At 36.6% G+C, this 26,426-nt stretch overlaps 2 protein-coding genes and 1 pseudogene across 2 annotated transcripts in view; 1 reads left to right on the forward strand and 2 right to left on the reverse strand.

Moving 5' to 3' along the window:
* Window positions 1–24,872, reverse strand: part of LOC148952180 (tribbles homolog 3-like) — a 160,434-nt gene extending 135,562 nt beyond the window's left edge. Inside the window, exons 1-2 of the mRNA XM_089089644.1 lie at window positions 24,820–24,872; window positions 2,759–3,408 (exon numbers count right to left, since the gene is read on the reverse strand). Coding sequence (XP_088945770.1) covers window positions 2,759–3,013 — 255 coding nt within the window. The 5' untranslated portion in view covers window positions 3,014–3,408; window positions 24,820–24,872. The remainder of the gene's footprint in view (window positions 1–2,758; window positions 3,409–24,819) is intronic.
* Window positions 5,557–6,749, forward strand: LOC148952181 (uncharacterized; annotated as a pseudogene).
* Window positions 24,873–25,204: 332 nt separating the features above from the next.
* Window positions 25,205–25,543, reverse strand: LOC148952182 (uncharacterized). The gene has a single exon (XM_089089144.1). The coding sequence runs from the start codon at window positions 25,541–25,543 to the stop codon at window positions 25,205–25,207; it is 339 nt and encodes a 112-aa protein (XP_088945270.1).
* Between the last annotated feature and the right edge of the window lie 883 nt (window positions 25,544–26,426).

Consider the following 26,426-nt stretch of genomic DNA (forward strand, 5'->3'; position numbering starts at 1 on the left):
AAATGAACTGATTGAAGATACTTTCCAACATTTGCGCTATTGTAGATAACTAGTACTCTACTAAAAAACAGAAAATCCACCAATGAAAAAACCCTACTTACGTGTTATAGCGACCACACCAAAGAAGTGAAATTAGGTGAATCCTACTGAAATATAACAAAATATGATAAAAATATAATACTTTAATTACAAAATTATGGAAACTACAACAGAGAATTATGAAAAGCAGGCCGCCCAGAACGCATTATATAAAATACCTAATCTAACCTCGATGGAGTTTTTTTCTCGCTTAGGCTAAGCTGATTATTTCCAAGTGGACACAGAAAACCTTTTTAATTACAGATCAAGAAAAAGTGTGGTCGCTATAACACGTAAGTAACAAAAAAACAAGAATGTTGTTTAACGAGCCGGCAGAATTACGCAGCCTCAGAAAATAACTGACTAATCTGCAAGGGTCTTCAGAGATTCTCATCAGCCATGATATTAATAATTTAAAGTATACAATTTAACTTCCATTAAAAACTCAAGCAAAAAAGGATTACATTTTATTTTATAAATCGAAGTCATAAAGCACTGAAGAAAAAAAACATACTGATTTATAAGGCAAGTCCTTGGTATTCCCAGCTGTAACGACAATAGCTAATATAAAATTTTAGAGAGTTGAAACATTTTAAAACTAATCGAATTGAAGAACTAATAAAGCATAACAAAAACTCCAGAAAACCAGTTATTTTTGTTTATAGCTAGATCTGGGACTATCAAAAGGAATGGGGTGCACTGCAGAAAAACAACCATGATATTTAAAAAGAACAGAAAATAAAGTATACAATGGTGCTAATTTTATGCTCTTCACAAATATAATAATCGCCTCCGGGGAAAATTCCATTTTGAGGGCTTCAAAGGGGCTCAAAACGGCCAAAGGTGCCCAAAACTAAAAATAGGCTACGTAAAAAAAAATGTCTAGTGAGAAAAAAATGCCATTTTATAGCTGATTCAGGAATGCTAACTAATTTCGATTAAAATTAATAGTAAAATACTATTAAAAAATTAGGAATTTTTAAAAAAGCCTAAAGCTCTCGAAAATTGTATCAGAGTTGAAATATAAAAGTTCACTATTTGAATCACCATTTAGGAAAACCTTGTATAAGAAACTTCCAGCCCCCCCCACCCCCTACCATGGACAACAAGGAACATTTTTTTTTTTTTCAGAAGCAGCACTGCTGTGTCCTCTTTTTTTCTTTGTCGCTAGCTAGTAACTGGAACATCATAAAGAGCTGTTTAAGGGTTCATTCGGAAACTAATTTCTACATCTAATTAGCTTTAACACATTTTAAACTTTACACCGTGGTCTAAAAAATACAGACAAGGCAATAAGTTACCTTTTGGGGCCCCTTTAAGGGCTCCAAATGGAATTTTCCCCAAAAGTAATTATTGTATTTGGAAACAGCATAAAAAAGGCATCAAGTAATGTATTCACTTTCTTCCTAGCTAAATTATATGAAAAATCAAAAATTTAGTCAGAAGTGCTCAAGCATTAAATTTTTGCGCCTGTAGGCCTATGGAAAGTGGGTACAAACCAAGCATTCCCCTTCCTTCTTAGAAAACCAAACAAACAAAAACACCAAAACTTTTAACATTTAAAAAAAAGGATTTTTTTAACAAATAAAACTGGGTACTTCCTAGTTAAAACTAAAGTTTAAATATTGTAAACGGAGAGATAAACCACTGTTTGCAATGCTCGGCATGAATTCTCCGTTGAAAGAACCTGTTTGACTAGTTTCTTTTATCATCTTCGCTACATAAATATTGCGTGTCTTACAGCTAATAGAACAGTATCGAGTTATTGAAGGGGGGGACGCCCATACCGCATTTTATTAATTACGTAACCTACTTACCTAACCTAACCGAAATACCAACTAAATATTTAATTAGAATATAGCTACAACGTAGTTTCCCACCGAGCCGAAGCTAATTGTCTGGTTTAAAGACCATGACAACCAGTTATTGTCTCATGTTCACGTTATTCGCGATACAAATTCTCAAGTGTGTGCTAGCTAACAAGGAGGTACATAAAACTGCTTTACACCCTCCTCTTCCCACAAGAGAATTCTGTAAGTTTTCCAACCCCTTGATAAATTTCTGCATGTGCCTATGATGCTCCTCTCTTTGTAAAATGTGAGCAATCATTGTTTTAGCCTAGTATTTAATAATGAAATTAGTGTGGTAGTGGTAAATTTTTCGCAGTTCATATTATTGACTTATGAATAAAGTAAACATACCACTGGGTGCTTTTTTTTATGCTCTTTCCAAATATAATAATCTTTTTTTGGTCAATATCTACCAAATCATATTATTGAGTTAGGAATAAAGTGAATACACCATTCGATGCCTTTTTTATGCTGATTACGAATATAATAAGCATTTCTAGTGTAAATTAATTTCAGCCCCCCCCCCCTATAACGGCTATGCCTAACCCAACCTACCCCAGAATTGGCATATATAGGGGGGGGGGGGCTGAAATTAAATTCCGATAGAAATGCTTATTATATTCAAAATAAGCATAAAAAAAGGCATCTAATGGTGAATTCACTTTAGTCCTAACTCAATAATATGATTTGGTAGATATTGACCCTTTTTTTTGTCGGAAATGAATCTATCCTCTTCTGGAAATAATTAGTCATTTCAGATTAAAAATACATAATCAATCAGTTACAACTCAAAAATCAACTAAATAGCCTATTAAAAAATGAAACCTTACAGAGCAAGAATATTCTTTCTTGGTGATAATATCCAATGCTTTTCGAAGTTTAGTGCCTTCAACATTCTCCAAAAGTATATACCGATCAGAAATTAATTGGGGTTTATCACTATTTTCAATGGCCGGGACTGGCAGAGGTTGTGGCGGCTCAGCTTCTTCACTCCGATTCAACTCGGGAGGACCAAATGTTGGAGCTAGTCTTAGTCTCCTCCGCCGTCGAAAAGGTCCAATTCTAGTATTTCTTCTATCGGACATTATTAAATCAACAAAAATGTTTTATACGTGTACTTTTCCCTCCTTAAACTTGGATCTGTATCATACAGCAGTATACATCACAAACTAAATGATCATATTTTATTTTTTCTAGCAGCCGAGATGAACCACACTGCAATGAAAGGACACATATTCCAGTAGCTTATCTTCCATAAGCAGCATGATTTTTCATGTGGAAAAACTTCATTTCTTGTATTTTGCAGCCAACACAGAAAACAAGTTGAGTCGTATTTGATACTTCCTTAATTCTTTGCAAACTGTAATCAGCGTCATATATCCTTAATTTGATTATTTGAACGAAGTGTAGATTTTCTATTAACAATTTTTACTTAGTTCTGTCTCGGAGAACTAAACATCAACTGTTCTAGAAACGCTCTCTGCAAAAATTTCAAGGATAAGTAACAGTCCACATTAAAAAGGGGAGGAGCTAAGTTTTACGCAATAATTCAGGCTAGAAAGAAACAAAATGTTCATCAACGCAGACTATTTCTTTGTTGACCAACATTAAACAGTGGGAAATTGGCAAGAAAAACAATGATGTTTTAGTCAATAATAATTTCAAAAGCAAAGTAAACAGCCCAATATCATAGAACTACTAACCAAAGTTTAAGTCTCGTAAGCGTTTATCCATTTCAAATCTCCTAAAAAATAAAATCGTAGCAGATAATGATCAACCCCCCAGATAGAATTGCGCAATAGTTCATATGATACCGAAAATATTGACACTCGTGATACCGTAGCAGTTGGTCGAGACTTTGAATAAGAAATTTGTTTTCCGCATCTCCAAATTTCTACTAGAGACTTTTCAGTATTTAAGGCCCATTCACAACGAGGTTTTGCTATGTCGAATGGATTTTACTATGTGCTAATTTGAGCCAATTAGATTTATCGTAAAGTTTCAAATGGGCAGAACATTTTTATGAAAAAAATGATTGGCTTAAATCAGCGCTAGCTAAATCTCAGCATTAGTAAAATCTCATCGCGAATGAGTTTTTACCACCAGCATTGTCAGGTTATGCTAGTTTCCGCCAGCCATGCTTGTAAAAGTTGTATATGTCTGAAGAAACTTCAAAAATTAGCCCAATAGGGTGAAAGATTAGGTAAGAATTAGCCAAACTTGGAAAAACAGTGGTAAAAATATTAAAAGTTTTGGCTGATTTTGATCCAGACTGGCAAAGTCTAAGCAAGCCTGGCATCCATGCTCCCAAACAATACGGCCACTATTCCCATTACGGTTACGTTAATATTACACTTAAATTATGATCAGTAAACGCACTGACGTTTACTTTAGAAAAGAGCCATATAGAGGAGGGTGGGGATGGTTAGTCAGTGGGGCAGGTTGTATATTTGTCTGCCATCTGTTGAAAAAAAAAATTGGAAACTCCTACTGAATGTGAGGAATTACAGTGCAGTCATGCCATGAAAAAATGGCAGCAGTAGCCTCAATATGAAAAGATTGGACAGAACTTTTCTTTTTTTGGTGAGTTTTTTTTTCAGAATTATTGCTAGACTTAATGTTGTTTTGAGACAGAATGGGAAGGCCAGTCTCAGAAATGATTCCAGGATAGAGCAGCCTATTAATTAGTTTCCTTTTAGGCTTGGAAGCAAGTTCTCAACATTATATTAGTTTTTCATGGAGCCGGTTGTTGTTCGTGCATCCTGTGTGGGGCAGGTTGGACATTTTTTTGGGGACAGGTTGGTCACTTTGAAGGTTCACTGTCCAACCTGCCCCACTGGGTGAAAAAAAGAAGAAAATTCACATTTTTCTTATAAGTGCAGATCTTTATCATTATTTGTGGTTATCATTGTGTCATCTTTCTAGGTGAGATCCAACATACATGCGGACTTACAATAGAAAAACACAAAATGGGACCATTCCCCCGGAAGTCATGAGACAAGCTGTGCAAAAAGTACAGGAAGGTGGAAAATTTGCCACCATTGCACGCGAGATAGGTATCCCCCCACTTGAATCTAAAACGCGATGCCCAGAAATTCTCTGAAGAAGGTCATACAAGTGCAACCAATGTCAATAATGTTGCGCTAGATCAGTTCGTGAAATGGTATAAAACACACATAGTTTTCATGGCTAAATAAGAGAAAAGTCTTGAGCAATATCTTGTCAGAGCATCTCATCTGTACCATGGACTGTCACCAAAAGAAGTCAGAACCTTGGCATTTGAGTTTGCAGAGAAACTGGGTAAGGATATTTGTCATTGGGAAGAAGCTAGAACAGCGGGTAAGGACTGGCTCTGGGCTTTCTTACAGCATAGCCCAACGGTTTCTCTCAGATCTCCAGAAGCGACAAATATTGCAAGGACAACTGCTTTTAACAGACCTCTAGTCAATGCTTTTTTTTTTACACATATGAGGAACTGTTGCATAAACATAGTTTTACTGCTTGTGATGTTTGGAATCCAGACAAGACTAGCCCCACTACAGTTTAGAATTCAAGAAAAATAGTTGCTGAGAAGGGAAATAAACAAGTTGGCACGATTACATCTGGAGAAAGAGGCATACTAGTTGCCATGTGTACAGCTGTGTCAGCTCAAGGTACTGTTATCCCACCATTCATGATCTTGCCAAGGGTAAAGTATCTCCCACATATGATGAAGGGATCTCCGCGAGGGAGTGAGGGTGTTTCTCATCCCTCGGGATGGATGGCTGGAGAGAACTTCATTGGAGCACTTCAGTCACCATAGCAAGCCAAGTGTTGACAGACCAGTGCTGCTTCTAATGTACAATCACGCCATTCATATTACCATTGAGCTTATGAAAAAGTCCCACATGAAAAATCATGTCGGAATCATTATGAAAAATTGCATTTACCTTCCCACCCCACACAAGCCATAAATGCAGCCACTAGACAGAAGTTGTTATGGCCCGTTCAAGGCATACTATAATGCTGCTTGTGATGCATGGATGACAAAGAATTCAGGAGAACCCATTTCTATTTATAATATTCCAGAATTAGTTGGAACTGCCTTTCTTTGCGCTTTGACTCCAACAAATATCACCTCTGGATTCAGGGTTGCTGGAATCTGGCCCTGCGATCGCCATGTGTTCGGGGATGAGGAATTCCTAGCCGCTGATGTTACAAACCGACCAGAGCCATCCAATATTTCATGAAGAACTGTGTCCGATGCTTATGATGCAGAAGATAGTTCAAGCCACTCAGAGGCAGAACTAGGGTGTTCGACAACTTTTCAAGCTCCTGTGGCATTAGTGCCTGCTGCTACTAGTCTAGAAGTAGTAAGACCCTATCCAAAAGCTCCACCAAAAAAATCTGATGCAATCAAACAAAAGAAGGGCAAATCTCAAGTTCTCACAGATACACCAGTTAAAAATGCCTTGATTGAAGAACTGTCAGCTAAGAAGAAACAAAAAATTGGGAAGGCTGTTTTTAGTGGGATGAGAAACACCAGTAAATCGAGCAAAGACTACAGAAGTATGGGCACTATTCACCAAAGCGGATGCGAGCTCTGATAGTGAAACAGAAATGGTCTTGGATGACGACTTGGATCTTGATGCTGATATGGATGACATTCCAACTGAAAAGGATGAAATCAGTGTGGAAGATTTTATTCTTGTGGCATTTGTCAGCAAGAAGAAGAAAAAATACTTTGCAGGTGAAGTGAAGGAAGAAACGAGCAAGGGATATGTTGTGACCTTCCTTTGCGGGAAATCCTTCGTTTGTCTTGGGGAGTACATGAATTTTTAATTGAATAAGTCATATCTTTTTCAGTTTTTGTTGTACTTGAAGCTGAACAGTTGATAATTGAAGTTGAAAAAATTGTATTTGAAGTTTTTGTTGTACTTGAAGCTGAACAGTTGATAATTGAAGTTGAAAAAATTGTATTTGAAGCAAAATGTATTTGTAAATGAAACAAGACTACTACTGTAATTGTGTCAGGTCTCGGAAGTAAAACAAAGATGACCCATTTTGTGACCAACCTACCCCATGTCCATGACCAACCTGCCCACCCCTGGGGCACATTGGTCATTTTTGACCTCACCTGTTAAAAATTTTGGTGGAAAAAAAAATAATGGATGCATAAATCTAAAAAAAATCAAAGAAGCTAGAACAATGAATGCTGCATCTTTCTATGTCAAAACCATTCATCTGGCCTTAATACTTTGGCTAAACTTTCTATTAGAACAAAAATGTAACCAACCATCCTCACCCTCCCCTACCTCCCATGTTTTATTATTAGGCTTTTAGGTTGTTGTTTTTTTTCTTTTCTTTTTTGCCTGGCCATTTTGAATAAAAGGCGTGGTGGTATAAACTTGGGGAAGGGACTCTTCGACTGGAGACCTAAAGTTCTAGTGCCAATCTTAAGGGCCAAATGTGATTGGAGGGCTGCTAGTCGTCCCGTAAGTAGTAAGGGTATAAACAATTCTAAAAATACATGAAAAAATACATTGAATTGCATAAGAAAACCCACGCGTGTGACACTACACTTACATGTGAACATTCTAAAAAGCTTGGCAAGGTTTTTGTTATTGATAAGAATTGCACAAGAATGTATCGTTTGACGGAGACATTTTTTAGGAGCCAATCAGAGACATCGGAGCTTGGAAGATGGAGAAAAAAAAGGGTTAAAGTGATTAGCAGTTAAGGTAACCCTGAAGAGCATGTTAATTCATACCTTATGTATTATAAATTTGGAACAATATCGATCTATGGAAATGGTTAACGATGATAAAATGGTCTTATGACTTGACCTAGCTTTACTTCTTTGATGTTTTATTTATAATACACAAGTTGTGTTTGAACAGTGTTATCAATTTAAATAGAGTTTAACGTTATAGTAAACTAAAAATTTGATACTAAGAGAGATCTAGATGGCAAGAAAATCATTTTAATAATGGATATCCAGAACAAACCTTAGAAATCCTTGCAAATCAAGTAGTAAGGTGTATGTGAGTACGAATCATCAAGGATTATGAGCACCAACGACCCTAACCAGCAGAGATACCACCCCCCCACCGGGGTCGTCACCCCACACTCCACGGGTGCCCCCTCCCCGCCAACGTTTTGGCCCCCGCCCCCCAATTTTTTTAAAAGTTTTTCTATAATTTTTTTTATATTTTTTTTTTAACATGATATATTTTTTCAACTTTTTTTAAATCTCTAAATAATATCAGAAAAATGGAATGACACTTTTGATTTAAATTTTAAAATATATTCTTGTGCATACCCATACTCCTATTGATGAGGACTGATGGTTCTGATTCAATATTTTGTTCATGAAAGCAAACTGTTTTTTTTTTTAACAAAATTTTTTTTTTGACTTCGAAATTATTCAACATTTTTTTTTTACATCTCTAAATCATATCAGAAAAATATACTGACACTTTTGATTTAAATTTTAAAATATATTCTTGTGCATACCCATACTCCTATTGATGAGGACTGATGTTTCTAATTCAATATTTTCTTCATGAAAGCAAACTATTTTTTTTAACGAAATTTTTTTTGGACTTCGAAATTATTCGACTTTTTTTTACATCTCTCAATCATATCAGAAAAATAGAATGACCCTTTTGATTTAAATTTTAAATTTTGATTTATATTCTTGTGAATACCCATACTCATATTGATGAGGACTGAAGGTTCTAATTCAATATTTTTTTCATGAAAGCAAACTATTTTTTTATCTAAATTTTTTTGGACTTCGAAATTATTCAACTTTTTTTTACATCTCTAAATCATATCAGAAAAATAGAATGACACTTTTGATTTAAATTTTAAAATATATTCTTGTGCATACCCATACTCCTATTGATGAAGACTGATGGTTCTAGTTCAATATTTTATTTTTCATAAAAAACCAACTATTTTTAAAAAAAAATTTTTTTTTGGACTTCGAGATTATTCAACTTTTTTTTACATCTCCAAATCATATCAAAAAAATAGAATGACCCTTTTGATTTAAATTTTAAAATATATTCTTGTGCATGCCCATACTCCTATTAATGAGGACTGGTGGTTCTAATTCAGTGTTTTTTTCATGACCCTTTTGATCTAAATTTTAAAATATATTCTTGTGCATACCCATACTCCTATTGATGATGACTGATGGTTCTAATTCAATATTTTTTTCATGAAAGCAAACTATTTTTTTTTAACTAAATTTTTTTTTTTACTTCGAAATTATTCAACTTTTTTTTACATCTCTAAATCATATCAGAAAAAAAGAATGGTACTTTTGATTTAACACACCAGTTTTTTCGTTACTTTAGAAATGAATTTGGGCTATAGATTTGCATAGTAGGGGAGGGGGGGGGGGTAAAGTATAACGGATCTGCATGCAAAATATGTTTGGTACAATTATTCTGCATATTAGATAGATAGATAGAGAAGTGTAAGTACTTATGCATTATGTGGGCACCGCACAGAAGTCAAGTTTGGTTAATGCTAATGAAATAAAATAGGATGAATATATAATAGTTTAGAAACAAATTTGGGCTATATATTTGCGAATTAGGGGGGAGGGGTTGGATAAAGCAGAGCATATATTAAAAACGGAAGCTAACCAGACCTATGTACCTGTTTCCCTCCGAAACTCCATCAAGTAATCGTTAAAATATTGAGAAACCACGCTTTGCCATCAGTTTATCTAGCAAATCACCTGTTGTCTGCTAATGAAATAGCAGTTTGACAGGTTTCATGACTGGTTTCTTTGATTCAGTATATAGCGATGCCCGCATAATGCACCAGTACCGAAGTGTATTTTAAAGCCGAATATACGGCCATGAACATGGTAAAATAGCATGAATGAAAGGCACAAATAACATAAACTTTGGTCAGCGATCATCATAAGACTCTTAAATGAAACACTACATTAACCCAATAATAGTAGGCCTACTCAATACTTGGAAAAACGGTGATTGAAAAAAACAAAAAAAAAAACTTAAAACTTGGAAAAAATCACTTAAATAAAAAATTACATTTACTATATAATGGGATTTTTTTTTTTTTTTTTTTTTTAGTTAACAAAGGTTCCAGATACCTCGCTATTCTTCTATAATTTTTTAGTGGCCATACCTAGAAGGAATTTTTTTTTTTACTTCAAACTGTCCAAATACTTTACCACCCTCCCCCCTTATGTGCAAATATAAAGGCCAAATTATATATTTCCCATCTATGCTGTTACTTGTCTTTGTCTTGTCTGATGCTAAGCTGAAAGAAACTAACGAAGAAACCGGTTTATTCTCGAGTTTTACACGCGTAAACTTGAGTGAGTGGCGCATAATACACAAGAACCGAAATTCCTACCCTCTACGAAAAAAAAACTCGAATAAAATTCTCAAATTTGGAAAGCCTTATTTTCCTCAGGGGGGGGGGTTTACTTACCGGGGAGGTCTTAATCCGGGGGTATTTTCCGTTGGAGGGGTATCTTCCGTTGTAGGGGGGGGGGTATTTTCCGCTGGGGGTGGGGGTATTTTCCGGGGGGGGGGTAATTGCCGGGGGGTAAACGCCGGCCAGCATATCAGGGATAGTCGTATAAACTTCGGAGGTGGCTCATTCAATTTGAGATAAGAAGTTCTAGTGCCTTTTTAAGAATCAACAGTGATCAGAGGGCAGCGGGCCCCCCCCCCCTCTTACGGCCTTTTCCCTAAATGCATCTGAATAAAAATTTTCAGATAGCAAGTTTGTTTAAAATAATCAAAAAGTCAAATAACTATGCCTCCAGGGTTAGCAAAACCCCACAGCCCCTAGGGTAAGGGCTGTAAGTTGTGCAAGTTCCTCATTGCTATCGTTTAAGGTTCTTATGGAATAGGTGGTCGAATAAACTTTGGAAAAGGGTCATTTGATTGAAAATCGAAAGTTCTAGTTTTCTCTTAGAGTCAAAAGTAATCAGACGGCAACCAGCCCTTTTTTCCCTAAATGCATCCGATCAAAATTTTAAGATAGCCATTTTGTTCAAAAAAGTCCAAAGGTCAAATAACTTTTGCTTTCAGGTTGACGACCCAGCCCCGGGCAAAGGCTGTAAGTTATGCAAGTTGCCCATTCTCAATATATAAGATTTTTATGGAAGGCGTGATCGTATGAACTTTGGAGGGGGCTCATTCGAAAGGAAGTCGGAAGTTCTAGTGCCCTTTTGAAGTAAAAAGTGATAGGCCAACCAGCCCCCCCCCACCCTTTTTCCCCGAATGCATCAGATCAAAATCTTAAGATAGTCATTTTGTTCAAAATAGTCCAAAGGTTAAAATAGCTATCTCCAGGGTTGACACCCCCAGCTCCTGGGGCAAGGGCTGTAAGTTATGCAAGTTGCCAACTGTAACATATAAGCATTTTTTTGGAAAAGAGAACACGGTTGATCCTGGGTTTCCAAAAAGGCTTAGGGTATTCGGGTTAAACTTGTAGGAAATGTTGAGAGGGATGTCAAACAGAATCAAAATATAATATGTCCTTGCTGGTTGTGCAAATGGGATATCAGCAATATCTAAATAACGACTGAGGGTATAAAGTTGAAACTTTCAAGGTATGTTGAGGAGAAGTTGAAGAGATATTGGAGGGCAACCAGCCCCTGACCTCTCCTTCATCTTTTTAGGTGCCCTCTCTACTCAACACTGATTGAAATTTCATAAGTGGTATTTTGCTCAAACTAGTCAAAGATCTATAAGCTATACTTTCCAGGGATACCATTCCCCCATTTAGTTGTCCTCCCTCAGAAATTTTAGTTGTCCTCCCTCAGAAAGATTTGGTAAAAATTTTGATATAGCCATCTTGTTCAAAATAGTCTCAAGCTCAAATTAATATGCCTATGGGGATGACCTAGCCCCCCTCCCCCCAGAGCTTTGGAGAAGGATGCCAAACACAATAAAAAACATTGTGTGCTTGCTGGTCGTCAGAAAGCAGTATCATCAATATTTAAGGAATGATTGAGGGTATTAAAATTGAAAATTTAAGGGGATGATGAAGAGTTAACGGAGGAAAACCAGCCTTCCTTGCCCTTTTTAGATGTTCCATTCCCTCATCACTGATCAAAATTTTGAAAAAAAGCTATTTTGTTCAAAGCAGTCAAAAAGTCTAGTAACTATGCCTCCGGGGGTGCAATGCCCCCCACAGAACCCAGGGCAAGGATTGTAAATTACACAATTTGTCTTTTATTACAAGTACACGAAAACATCTTTCTTTACTGAAAACAAATTATATTACAAACATTTTATTTTGTATTTACAACGTTGAAAAATAAAAATTACAGTGAAATCAACTCTTGAATTGCTGAGCTTTTAGCAATTAATATCATTATGTATTAGACACTCAGTTTATTTTTATTAGTTCTTTCCAAGGACTGTTCAAGACAAAAAAAAAATGGAAATGACACAATATGCTTTAGACTTTTACGGTTAGGGGAGGGGGAATGGGGCAAGAGCCAAACTCCCGTTTGTTGTGATTTTGGTTTGGTTTAAGTTTGACTTGAATATTCAATTTAATTTTTACTCGTTTCAAGATTTATTTTTTCATTTACATTAGTACTTGTTATCTGTATGTCTGCTAGTAGAGGTACCTCCATTGATTCATGCACATGCTCTCCCTTTTCCCATAGAATTCCGAGCACAAGCCTTCCCTTTTCCCATAGGATTCATGCGCATGCCCTCTGACGTCACGGCAGCCATAGGGAAATTAACATTGGATGTTGGTAATGTTTATTGGTTGTTGGTTTATTGGTTATTTTCGCAGGATATGAGTGGTGGTTATGTTCGTTGGTTGTTGGTCATGTTGGTTGTTGGTTATGTTTGTTGTTTGCGATTAATGGTTGTTGGTTATGATTGTTGGTTATGTTTGTTGGTTATGTTTATTGGTTATGTTTGTTGGTTATGTTTGTTGGTTATGTTTTATTGGTTTTTGGTTTTGCTTATTGGATGTGATTGGTGGTTGCTGGTTATGATTGTTGGATGTGATTATTGATTGTTGGTTATTACTCTTGGTTAAGTTTGTTGTTTGTTGGTTATGTTTGTTAGATGCGATTGTTGGTTGCTGGTTATGATTGTCGGATGTGATTGATGGTTTGGATATATTTGATAATAAATGGGGTTACTAGTTAATGACACCCCCGTTTTATCTCCCCACGATGTTTTTCTATTAAAAACCTTACAAGTTTGTATGGAATCGTGTCTAAATATGTTTCCTGGTGGTATCCTTCCATGTTATTTCCCCCCTATAGGTGTCTAGACAGCCATTTTATAAGGAATCGTGTCTAAACATGCCCTCCCAGGCATGGGCACCCATAAGGGGGGCAAAGGGTGATGGGGCAGGCACCAGACCCCCCCCCCCCCATGGCTGAATGAAGGTGTCATATATTTGTATTAATTTAAAAAACTTTCCACAAAATAGGTTTTCAAAGAAAAGCAAAGAGCTCTATTAAGTCATAAATGAGCAGAAATAAAGTCAAATAATCTTACAAGCGTAAAACTACCACAAATCACTATCAAAAATTAAATAAAACTCAAAATGAACAGAAATTACAATGAACTGCCGAGTCAAAGTCAAAATGAGCAAAAATAAATATTACTAGGGCTGACGACCCCCATGCCTTCTCAAGACCAGAACATACCTTAGGTTTGTCTGAAAAAAAAAATTACCGTAGATTGTCAGTTTAATTTACCTATGCTGATATTTATTCCTTAAAATAAAAAATGGGCAAAAAAGTGAGTTTTAAAAAAGTGAGTTGTTAAGTTTTGCTCGTTTCGAGTTTGACTCGGCTATTTATTCTAATTTCTGTTCATTTTGAGTTTAATTTATTTATTGATGGTAATTTGTGGTAGTTCATGCTTAGACGATTACTTGATTTCATTTCTGCTTATTTCCAAACAGTTCGTGGTAACGAACTGTAAGTAAGGAGCGACCCGGCTCAATGGTAACCGAAACTCTAAAAAACAGAATTTTGATACCAATAGATACATCAAAAGAAACAGATTTTAATGCTAATTTCAAATATGTAAGTTTCATCAAGTTTAATCTTACCCATCAAAAGTTACGCGCCTGAGAAAATTTGGCTGATTTTCGAAAAAATGGGGAAAGACCCCCTAAAAATTATAGAACCTTAATAAAAATCACAACATCATATTCAGCATATAAGAGAATCCTACTGTAGCGGTTTCAAGCTCCTATCTACAAAAATGTGGAATTTTGCATTTTTTTGCCAGAAGAAAGATCACGGATGCGTGTTTATTTATTTTTTTTTTCTTCTTTTCAACAGGGGTAATCGTATTAACCCAGCGGTCCTAGAATTTCACGAGAGGGCTCCTTGGAACGAAAATTAAAAGCTCTAGTTCCCTTTTTAGGTGACCAAAAAAATGGAGGGCAACTAGGCCCCCTCCCACGCTCTTTTATTCCCAAAGTCATCCGACCAAACTTTTGAGATAGACATTTTGTTCAGCGTGGTCGAAAATATTATAACTATGTCTTTTAGGATGACTTAATCCCTCGAAGCTCCCAGGGGGAGGGCTGAAAGTTATGAACTTTACCCAATGTTAACATTTAGTATTGGTTATTGGGAAGTATACAGACGTTTTCAGGGGGAATTTTTTTATGGTAGGGGGGGGTGGTGGTGGGTCGGGGGTTTTATATGGGAGGATCTTTTAAGGAAGGAAGTTTGCAGGGGGGCAGGGACATGGCTATGAAGGGGGCGCCGGATTTCCCATCATTATTTAAAACAAAAATCAGAAATTAAATATAAAAAAACAAGTTTTTCAACTGAAAGTAAGGAGCAACATCAAAACTTAAAACGAAAAAAATATATTAGCTATATGATTGGGTTCACCTTCTAGTCAATGCCTCGCTCTTTAAGCCAAAGATTTTTTAGTACTTTCAAAAGAGCTATTTATTCTAATTGATGGCCTTTGTGATTAAGTGGTCATTTTTAAAGAATTTGAACACAATTTGAACTTTTGCTTAAAGAGCAAGGTATTGACTAGTGTTATGTACGTTAATTTGTAAATTATGTCAAAACCAAATTTAGAGACAGTCGTTTAGCAAAAGAAGAGTAAAGTTTTTGTGCAAATTTTTTTACTTATTCAATGACGGTGAGTCAAAATAAAAGCTGCATTAACTAAAAAACGATCAGAAATTAAATAAAAAAAACAAGTTTTTTAAACTGAAAGTAAGGAGCGGCATTAAAACTTAAAACGAACAGAAATTATTCCGTATATGAAAGGGGCTGTCCCCTCCTCAACGCCTCGCTCTTTACGCAAAAGTTTGTCTCTGTCTCAAAACTTTTTTTTTTAAAACAATAAAAAAATTTATCGTAAATAGCGAGGCATGGAGGAGGGGACAGCCTCTTTCATATACGGAATAATTTCTGTTTGTTCTAAGTTTTAATGTCGCTCCTTACTTTCAGTTTAAAAAACTTTCTTTTTTTTATTTAATTGGCTTAATGGAGCTCTTTACTTTGAAAAGCTCTTTCTTTGAAAAGCTTATTTTGTGGAAACAGTTTTTTAGATGAAGTTCTGTTCGTTTTTTATTGAAAAAGACATTTTCATGAAAAAAAAATATTTTATATCTTTTCGGTTTATTTTTCTATAAGAATCCATAGTTTGGTATAATTGTGGAGGTTTGACATGCCCAATGTCCCTAAAGATATAGTTGCTGGACCGTTCTACTAAGCTGAACAAAATAGTTATCTCAACATTTTGACTAGATGTGTTTGGGAAATAAATCGGCTTAAGAGACGGGCTGATTGCCCTCTAATCTCTTTTTACTCATAGAAAGGAACCTAGAGCTTTTAATTTTGAATCGAATTAGCTTCTTTAAATGTTTCAATGATATAACTAGCTATTCTAGAGTGGTGCTGCCTATGATATTGCTTATATGCCTTTTTAAAAACCTGCATGTATACAGTTTTTTCGTTTAATTGGAACACCCAATAAACACTTCCTAGAAGTTTCACCTTAATACTTTTAGCGTCATTAGTTACAGTAACTGTAGTTATTGTACTAAAAGTATACGCATAGTGCTTTCTGGCTAGTTCAAATTCCCCCACAACTTACTCTTAAAGATCTAACTTAATAATACAAATTGTTCTTGAGATATTGCTTTGTCACCTTTTTGAAAGTTCATAAGGCTTATAGTTTGTTTTGATTTACTTCAGTAGGGGGGCCATAAAGTTTTCAAAGGCAGCCATACGGAAAATAACATAGGGAAATTAGCATAGGGAAGATAGCATTGGATTCTAAACAGAGCCCTCTGACGTCACACCCTCGCACCTGTCCCCAGCTGGCAAGATCCCCATTTTTGGCAAGAGTTCAGTGTCCTTGGCAAGAGTTCAATGGTTCATTTAGGTCAGGTGTTTTTATATGACATACCCCTTTGTTTTTCTACGGCAGCCCTCTGACACCACGGTACACACCCCCGGATTTCAAACGCATGCCCTCCCTTTTCCCATGGGATTTCAAACGCATGCCCTCTGACGTCACATTTTCAATGCAAATTCCCACCCCTGGCAAGATTCCCATTTTTGGCAAGAGTTCAATGTCTATGGCAAGAGTTCAATGTCCTTTTCGACTAGTTCAGGTGTTTTTCTAAGACACAGTCCTTTGTTTTTCTACGGTAGCCCTCTGACGTCATGCGACACACCCTTGCACCTGTACAACGCGGTCACCTGTTCTATTAAAGGGACACACTTGGCAAGACTCCACGACACACCCCTCTGGACTCCAAAGACGTTACTCCGTTTCAAAAGGAACAATATGCCTAACTTTGCGCATAGGAACCCATGGGAGAATCCCCGCTTGTAACGTAACGACAGCTCACACCTTACGTATTGATTATGCAACACTGTCACGTGGTACTTTTTTTCGCCCGAAACTCCCAAAGCGTTTTTTCATTAACTTAATGGCTGCACATACTTTATGTAAGGTCAGCGCATCTTACGCATGGACGGCGCGTCCATCACTGCCGGATAATACCATTTTGACATTTTTCGCCCAAAACCCTCAAGACATTTTCTTTTTTTCGGCGTTTCATTTTTTGCTCGAAACACCTTTCATAATTTTTTTATTTTTCTAGAGTTCTGGACACAACCAGGACTCGGAAGGTCATTCCCTTCCAATGGTACAGCGCCCCAAGCAAGTCGTCCATGAAATCATTGCCAGTATTTTGTAGCTGGAACCATATTCTAAAAATACATATTGCTTGACAGCTAAGATTCCCAATTTTTTTGGCTTTCGTTAGAATGATGCGTTACTCTGCCGATTTGATACACCCCAGGAGACTTTTGCTCTCAATATATTAATAACGATAAAACGAAAATGTATCGTTTATTAACGTGGGGTATTAGATTTCACATTATCGCGACAATACGCCCCCCCCCTCTACCAAGCAATACTGGAGTAATGATGTTGGTATTAGATGCCGATTTCAGACATATTAAGAGCCTTTAAGGAAAATATCCACTTCTTTGAGTACCTGTTAGATTTTCACCTCTTCTATGGGAAAAATTCCTTAATGTCTCCAAGATAACTTTTAAACTGTAGTTCACCCCATAATGACACTACATGACCCCCCCCCCAACCCTGACAGCACATCATCTCCACCAAGACATTTTTCAAACATTTCTTATTAAAAATAATGTCTTTAAATCCCGTGATTCAAGTTTTTGCAATATAGTCCTATCATGATGCCCCACAAAAAACTCTACACCGCCATGGCATTACCCCCATCCATCACCATATGGCACCAGATCCCCCCCCCCCGGATGACCTAATATTAGTGGTATATTTAAACCATATAAAGAGATACTATTGAAAGACTTTTAAGGAAATGCCCTTTTTTTCATTGAGATAAACTTATGGATATTTCACATTATTCTAACAATAGAATAATGTGAAATAGCATTCATTCCACCTAGCATTCATGTTCAGAGGGCGCCTTGACAATGCAATTTTTAGGCATTATTGTGGCTTATAAAAGGATAAAATATAAGCAATAACATGCGTAATTTCTGGAATGACGAGGGGGGAGGACTCCAGGGGAGGAGGGGAGCCGTCTGTGGGGGGAGGGGAACCCATTTTTTCGCTCGCCAGCTCAGCGCTGTTATATTCATAATTTTTCATTACAAAAAGCGGTAATTTTCAAGTGTTTATTCATTGTTATCCTGCCTCCGTCCACTAAGATACTGACCTGCTCGCTGGTCGCCTCCGAGGAAGTGTCCAGTCCCCCGAGCGGTATGTCTCAGCCCGCCGAACCCCCAGGGCACATTTTTTTTCAGCAAAAATATCAAAACACGCAAAAGAAGGAAAATTATATTTCGAGAAATTCTTGTTCCCAGCCATCCAGCGCACTGCGGGGGGTTTGGTTAGTGTATACTCATTTTTGGGACGGAACCCGGACGTCAGGCTAGGCGATAAAGGAGGTTAAAAAACGGTAATTTCTACGACAACCCTTTAACGTCACATCATCCTTGTGTTTAGCACTAAACCAGCAAGATTCACACCCGTGGTAAGCCGCCCAAGACTCAAGGCGTTCTAATACTTCTTCTTTATTGGCATGATTCCTAGCGATTTTGATGCATTGTTTTTCAGGACGATTCCCAGAATTTCCGTAACCAAGTCTAATATGAATAACGCCAATTTATCTCCCTAGACAAAAAAGACCCCGTGGGACTCCAGAATGGTACACACACATGCGTGCTGCGTATTAACAGTGATGTATTTCTTAAGCAAAGATACCTAATGCGAGAGCTTGGAAGATCATATTATGAGAAGGATAGATACCCAACCATTAAAAAGTGAACTTATGGCCCAGAGCGGAATGGCGATACGAAACTTTTTTCATACCGGCACCAGCGTTGCGCATGACGCCAGCAATCAGCCTCTAGAACATTTTCAACCTAATTCATTCCTAAAATAAGCTAAAACCTCTCATTAAACACTATGTTTTTGACAACAGAAAAGCTCCTCTTCTTACAATAGTATTTGACACTCTAAGAATTTTACCTCACAATAATATACTGTTAGTGCCCACGTGGATCACCTCTGTCATCGCATCATCTCCCCCAAGACCGATCTATGACAAATTATGTTAAAATTTTAATTTCCAGTAATTAATTCGGGTATTTGCAAGCATTTCATGCAATAGTACCACACTACAAATGCTGTCTAGCACCCCTCTGTCATCGTCCCATCTCCCCAAAACACTTTTCAGACATTTCTTGTTAAAAGTTTTACTTCAAATAATTCATTTGGGTTTTCGCAGGCAATTTCCAGCAACTAAGATGAATCCTGTGATGTTACTGGTGAGCACTGGCGATGACTCAAATTGGCTGCATAACACTTGGTCTTCCGTGGTTGCATCTGCTACTCACGATCAACTCCAGATTTGAATATATGGTGGAAGGGGCTATTGCCGTTTGACCAGTTAATGAATTCCAGTAGGACACAATTCTATTGGAGAAGAAGTGGTTTGCTGTACATATCTGGGCTCTCTTCTGAAAGTTTAAATAAGCGGCATCTACTCTTTCGTTGAGTGTCTAGTTGGAGATAAGATGGAGGGTTGTCACTGGTTAATAGCTTCTTGGTCACGATCATGTCTCCTCTTTGTCTTTTATACACTAGCAAAAGTAGCTTAAGTCTTCTTGATTTTGCAGCATAGTCAAGATTGTTTCTCTTTTCTATACATTTTATGGCCTTTCTTTGAATGGACTCAAGGGCAGTTACATCATCTTTATTAATAGGAGAGGCAACAGCCATGACATATTCTATGACAGGCCAAATTGGGGCTTTGTAGAGCTTTAGCATGGTCTGTGGAGCTCCGGAAGAGATTGTCCTTTTTGTTAACTCTAGTCTTTGTGATACTCTACCCATTCTTGTATGGATTGTGAATCTGAACTCGTTGTCTATAATAACCCAAAGATCTCTGTCTTCAATTGCAGCTGGAACAGGTTGAGGTTGTGTGTTATTTGAATCTATATTGTATACATGACCAGGGTTAGTTTTCCTAAAATGGATAGTTCTGCACTTTTTTATGTTCAGTTCAAGACGCCAACTCTGCCCGTTTACAAAAAGAGTCAATATTAGCTTGTAAGGTAGTGTTTGTATTTACTGAGCCAATAATTTTAGAATCATCAGCATAAAGGCTTGGTTTATTTATGACCACATGTGGGGAATTATTAATATAGATATAAAACAATATTGGCCTTAGCACAGTACCTTGTGGAACTCCACTTCAGTGTTTCCACTTCAAATTTTTTCAAATCCCTAGTAGACTGGTGGAAAATCCCTAGAAATCCCTATTTTCAGTACCAAAATCCCTCAAAGTTTCCCTATTTTCTGATTTCTTCAAGTCACAAGCCTTGTTATGCTGACTTTCAATAGCATTTGTTCAAGGCGACTTATTTTGAAACTTAGGACCATTTACTGGTACCAAAATATGTTCCTTTGACGTTTAAAACAATGCTTCTTAATTATCGACTAGTTAAGTTCGGTTTTGATTGATAGATTCTGGTTCCATAGTCTGAAATCGGGACAATATTGAGATATGTTATTTACTTATTTTTATTTTCCATTATTTTTTTATTCTTTTTTACTACTTTTGCAACACACCCATTGGATGGGTTCACATGAATTATATCCAAATGGTCACTTTTTTAATCATTATTTTTTCTTTTACTTGTTTTAATATTTACTTGTGTTTATGTTAATAAAAATGTTTGAAAAAAAAATATATAAGTCAACAGATCTGTAAAAATATGACGAAAATATGAACTTTAAGCATAGAAAATTGGTTGACATGTACTTAGAGTAATACAGAAAAGGTAAAAAATGAAACAATACTTAGGAATTAGTTACGTTCGTTTAGTAAGGTGTAATAAGGCGCATAGGGTATAGTAAGACGAGTAAGAGAAATAGATTTGAAGTTTATTTTCTGTTACAGATGACCAATCAAAGTGCTTAATTGGTTGAGTCAGCACGTGGACATGGTGGTCAAAACAAATCAATATTTATTTTTTATGGTTATTTTTGGTAATTTGGGTTATAAGGTCACACTGGTTATTACACCAATGTGAACAATCCATTAGTTGCCTCAGAATCAAGTTATATTGATTAAAAAAAAAAACAAAGAAAAATACATTTTTATTAATAATCAGATTCAACACCTTTATCCTTTTTTCCGATGGTAGCTGAAGCCTTGACTCTTTTCATGTGCAGCAGTAGCGGCTCGTCTCCACGAATGTATGTGGCACTTTCTTGGGCCCGCTTCATACCGTATTTTGTTTTCAGAATTCCACGTAACGTTTCCGTTTTAAGCGAGTTCCGTCTGTCTGTCTTTATGATTTTTACTGCACTAAAAACCTTTCGACGACAAGGTTGGAGAATGTAAGATTAAACAAAAAAATTACTGCAATTTTTATTTTTGCTTATCCCTCGATTCCGGCATTTTTTTTTTTCTAAAAAAACAAACGCCAGTAGGTAACCGCATCCATGTTTTCAACATTTACAATATTGATGAGACTGCTTTCTCCATTTCTGTTCAATTTTGTTTCTATCCCATGATACTTTCCCATATTTTCGAACTAAGGGTTGGAGATAACTAGGCCGTAGTGACTGAGGTGATAGAGCACCAACCATTTCTGCATATTTGTAAATGTCATCATCGAAACGAAACCGAGTTTGGATCTGCTGCACAGCTTCTATGTAAAAAGACTTTGCAGCTCTGAGGATCTTTTCAACTGCATCATGGGGAACACCAGGATCTGATTTTAGTGTCAAGAGAGAGTCCTGCCCATTTGGACCCAAATAAATATTTTCGAGGGGGAGGTAAACACTTTGGTCATTCACATTAATTTGGAATGCATTTGTTGACTTCACATAGTCCTTCTTCATGAAGCTCAAAGACAATTCCTTGATAAGAGATTGTCTCTAGTTTCAGGCGATAAAATAGTGGATTGTCAGCTTGAAAAGCTACATTGAATTCAGTAAGTAATCCCAATGCAAAGGCAACAAATTCAAACATACACTTCATAACTGGGTTCAGATTTGTGTATGCAAGCTCATTAAGCTTTGTTGGATCCTCAACTAGTAGAAGTCTGTAGTAGGAGCATCCTATTGTTCCAAAATTTTGTCCACAGCAGCTTTGACCGAAAGCCATTGAGTCTGCCCTGCCTGCAGAATCTTATGCATGTCAACTTGGTAGAACTTTTGAAATTCAAGGAAAGCATGTTGCCTCTTGTGACTATGTGTGAAGTGACTATATATGGAGAGATGTCTTCCAAGGATTTTGGCAATTTCTTGCATGCATATGAAGCAACAAGATGAGCCATATGGCAGGAGCATTCCACTATGACTACCCATGGGAACGCTTGTTTTATCATGGATGAAATGCTTTGGTTAGTTCCTATAATAGAGTATGTAGTGTCAGAGCAAAACCCTATAAAACTTGCATGGGGAAGCTTGTGGGTTTCTATTATGCACTTCTTCAGCTTCTCAAATATCGCCTTGGCTAAAGAGTCAGGACACATTGACTACATCGAGTACATCAACTTCAACTAAGAGTTCGTCATTACAAAATATTTCTCCAACTGGAAGAAACTTCTTTGAAGATGCATCAGTGGACTCGTCAATAATGATTGAAAAGTAGCAATTCTGTAAGATTTCCGTCAAACGATCTTCATAAAAACCACTTAGTCCTGTTCGTATAACATTGGTAGCTTTCTGTTTCTCGAGTTGCATATTCTTCACTACTTCCTTTGAAGGCAAATTTTTAAAAAAAGCTACAAAAGGCTCGACCTTAGAAATAGCCAAGGTATTTTCAACTAGAAAAGTGCAGGTTCTGGCCTCAAAACTCTTTGTCTGTTCAGTGAATCCCCCCTGCAAAAAGTGACCAAGATTATTTGAAGCGGACCCTTCTGCTTCAATGTTTGACTTATGCTTCTTTGTGTTGGAGTGCTTTATAAGCTCTGATTTTCCGCTTTTTCCTAGCTTGAGATCAGTATTGCATACTTCACAATATCCAAGATACGAGTTATTTTTTTTAGCCATCCCTTCCATTGCCGGGTCACTCATCCATGAGTCAACAAACTTTTTGGAGTACTCAATCAGAGTGGTAGAACTACGTGCAGGTTCACGTTTCTTCTGTTTTTTTCCTTGGAGGAGTTGCTTAATTTGAGGAGGGTAAAACACTAGAGTTGGATTCTTCACTAATGCTATCTCCCATACTAATCTGAAAAATATCAGGCACCAGGGATACAATCTTGGAAACTAAATAAAATATATCTTTCATGCACTGTTAACGTTGATGTGATTAGCAGTGTGACCCTACTACAACTTAATACACTAATACAGCCATATAAATTTTATATTTTGTTTATTTTGACCACCATATCCTAGAAGAGCAATCCCCCTTGCTCCATAGCAAATCATACTCCATTTACTGTCCTATGAGTAAAAGTTGAGAAGGAATGAAAAAGTCACCATAAATAGAACACATGCTTATGTTTTTGCAACAGATCATTGGTTTGCTAATTTATGTTCATCAAGAGTGGGAGAAACATATTGAAATGTGTTTCCAACATAATGGTGATGGTGCAGATCATGTTATGAATTATTTCTGATACAAACATAATTGTTTTTTCTATTTATGGTGACTTATTATTATGGACCACCCTGTTAAATTAAGCTAAGTTTATTTCCAATGACAAATAAACTATGCTATGTCAACATTGCATAGTATCTCAGCCTTTCACTTGGCAGGCAGGTCGGCTAAACAAACATGGTTGTCTCATTATAAAAATTGTTATATACAACAAAACAGGCCTTGATCCTTTTGGTGCAGTTGAAAGATCTATAAAAAAAGAACCTCTTATGGAACAAAAGAGACTAAAACTTTTGCTAGCTTTTTACATGCAGTAGCTGTTCTATTCTGTCTTTTCTGAAGTTCATTTTTTTAAGCAAAGTAATATAACCTTGTTTCCTATGGCAACTTTACATGTATATAGTACAGCAGGCAGGGGGCTATCAATGAGTATCAACTGGCTTTCAATCACCTTAAACTAATCATCTTGTAAATTAAAATATTCTTTATTGACAAGAAAGTCATGATCCTATTGAAAGAACAGAATGCTTGAAACGAATAGTGAAACGTGACAGATCACCTGGTATCCCAAACCTTTTACAATTTTTGGTGTCATTGGTGGGGGCTATTGATTGCATTTTTATAATCAAGTAGCAGTGGTCGGAAGGCAAACCAAGTTTTCTGTAAAGGTGCAGACAAGGGACTCCTGATAAAAACATCTTATTTCTTACTATATGTTATTCGGTCTATTGGGTTCTAAAGGCACAGAGGGCTGTCCAGTTGAAGCAAGATATAAACAATTAATTTCTTACTGCAAGTCCAGGTTAAATTGAGCAGTACCTCTGCACCTTTGACTGCAGGGGTCTCTAGTCTGCACCTTTGCCAGGTTTTATCCAAACGATTAGTTGTGTTAAAAGAATTTTAGAAGTCTCTAGAAAAGATGTCTGCATTAAAATAAAATTTACAGATTGGCAGTACAAATTTTCAGAATCTGCCAAATGGAGACTGGCTTTCACCAAAATTCAAATTTATACATTATTATCAAAATGTCAGCAATTTCATGTTGTCAAGGTTGCAAAATCAAGTTGTTTGAGGCTGCAGTTAAATTTTTCCACAAGGCTGATGAAAGTACTGATTTTTTCAGGTGCATTTTTTTTTATTTCTTTGTTAATTGCTAAGTTAGAATGATTCAATTAATTATGATAATTGTGAAAAATAATTACGCTAATTATATATATATATCTATATTAATATAAAACAGTGAATATACCACTCAATGCCTTTTTTTAAGAATTTCTATCCAGCATGGGCAGGAATTTAAACATAACGCCATAACGCACTTCCGATTCGACTGCGCAAAAGATCCTTAACCTGAACTCCCTTTATAGCGCGTCCAGAATTTCTGGAAAAATGGGACGGAAAACTACTTCCGTCCCATTTTTTCTTTTTGGGGTCGGAAGAGGATTTTCTAGGGCCAAAACTCTAGAAGTTGCTTAAGAAATCCAGAAGACTAATGAAAATCCCTAAAAATCCCCAAATCCCTAACTGAAAAAGTTCACCCCTAAAAGACCTCAAAAATCCCCATTCTAGGAGGGATATCCCTAGAATGGAAGCACTGCTCCACTTATGACTGCTGCAATTTCAGAAAAGAAAGATCAGCCTCCATCACCATGAACCTCAACCACTTGCTTCCTATTTGTCAAGAAGGCAATTATCCAGCTGGTTGCATCTGAATTAATACCGTTAGCACGTAGCTTTATTTTCAGTCTTCTGTGACATACTTTATCAAAAGCCTTAGCAAAGTCAAGAAGCATAACATCTAAATCCACTCCTTTATCAGTGAGTTCCATTACATATTCATAGGTATCTAGGAGGTTTGTTTCAGTTAATTTGGACTTTTTTTTAAAGCGATCCTTATTTGGGATGAGCAGTTCATTAGAATCGAGGTACTTAATTACAGCTAAATTCAGAAGACTATCCAATACTTTACCCATGGCTGATGTTATACTAATTGGTCTATAGTTCTCAGATATATCCTAGTAGTATGACAATCTCCCATCCGTATGCAGGTTGTCAAAAGGGTACATTAGCAATATCTTGGAACAGTTTCGTGTGTGAAATTTTAACTTACAACGCTTGTTATGGGGGATGTTGAACTAACTAAAAGACAATATTTGCAACATAATACCAATGGTTCTGCTCCTACAGCCACTGCTACTTTTACTGCTACTACTACTACTGCTACTAAAGCTAAGACTACTACTATTAACTATACTCCTACTGCTACTACTATCTTTGCTGGTGCTACTACTCCAACTAATAAACCTAAGAGTATTAAGGCGAAAATTCTGGGCAATATTGTAACTGTATTGAAATAAATCTAATCACACTATGCCCATATAGGTTGTCAAGAGGACGTATCAGCAAGGCTTCAGGACCGGTTAATGGTATTAAATTAAAATTGTCATTGTGTTTTGAAGGAGATGTTGAAAAAAAGGTACTATTTGCATACTGCTACTAGAACTATTGCTACGCATAATTATTGATCCTTTCAACAATGCTGAAGAAATTGATGCCGCAAAACATTGATATATCTGTTTTAGATATGTGTTATGGGAAATGTTGGGAGAGGGGGGGGGAGGTTTCTCTCAAATTACTTTGACTCTTAAAAAGGGTATTACAACTTCCAATTTAAAATTAAATTAGATCCATCTGAAATTTAACACAACCACCCATTCCAAAGAAACCTTATATGCCCCCAGGACCTAACTTAAAGCACTTGCCCCAGGGCTCAGGGGGGGGGGGAGGGTTGTGCCAACCTTGGAAGCAATTTTATGTTCTTTAGACTATTTTAAACAAAACTTCCATCACAAAGTT

This window comes from Artemia sp. Qi Xiang Cuo, chromosome 5 (assembly GCF_049724085.1).
Source record: "Artemia sp. Qi Xiang Cuo chromosome 5, ASM4972408v1, whole genome shotgun sequence".
NCBI lineage: Eukaryota > Metazoa > Arthropoda > Branchiopoda > Anostraca > Artemiidae > Artemia > Artemia sp. Qi Xiang Cuo.

Coding starts and splice junctions, on each gene's coding strand:
- LOC148952182 (XM_089089144.1), bottom strand. CDS start 25,543: ATGGGTAAAGTATTGGATAGTCTTCTGAATTTAGCTGTAATTAAGTAC.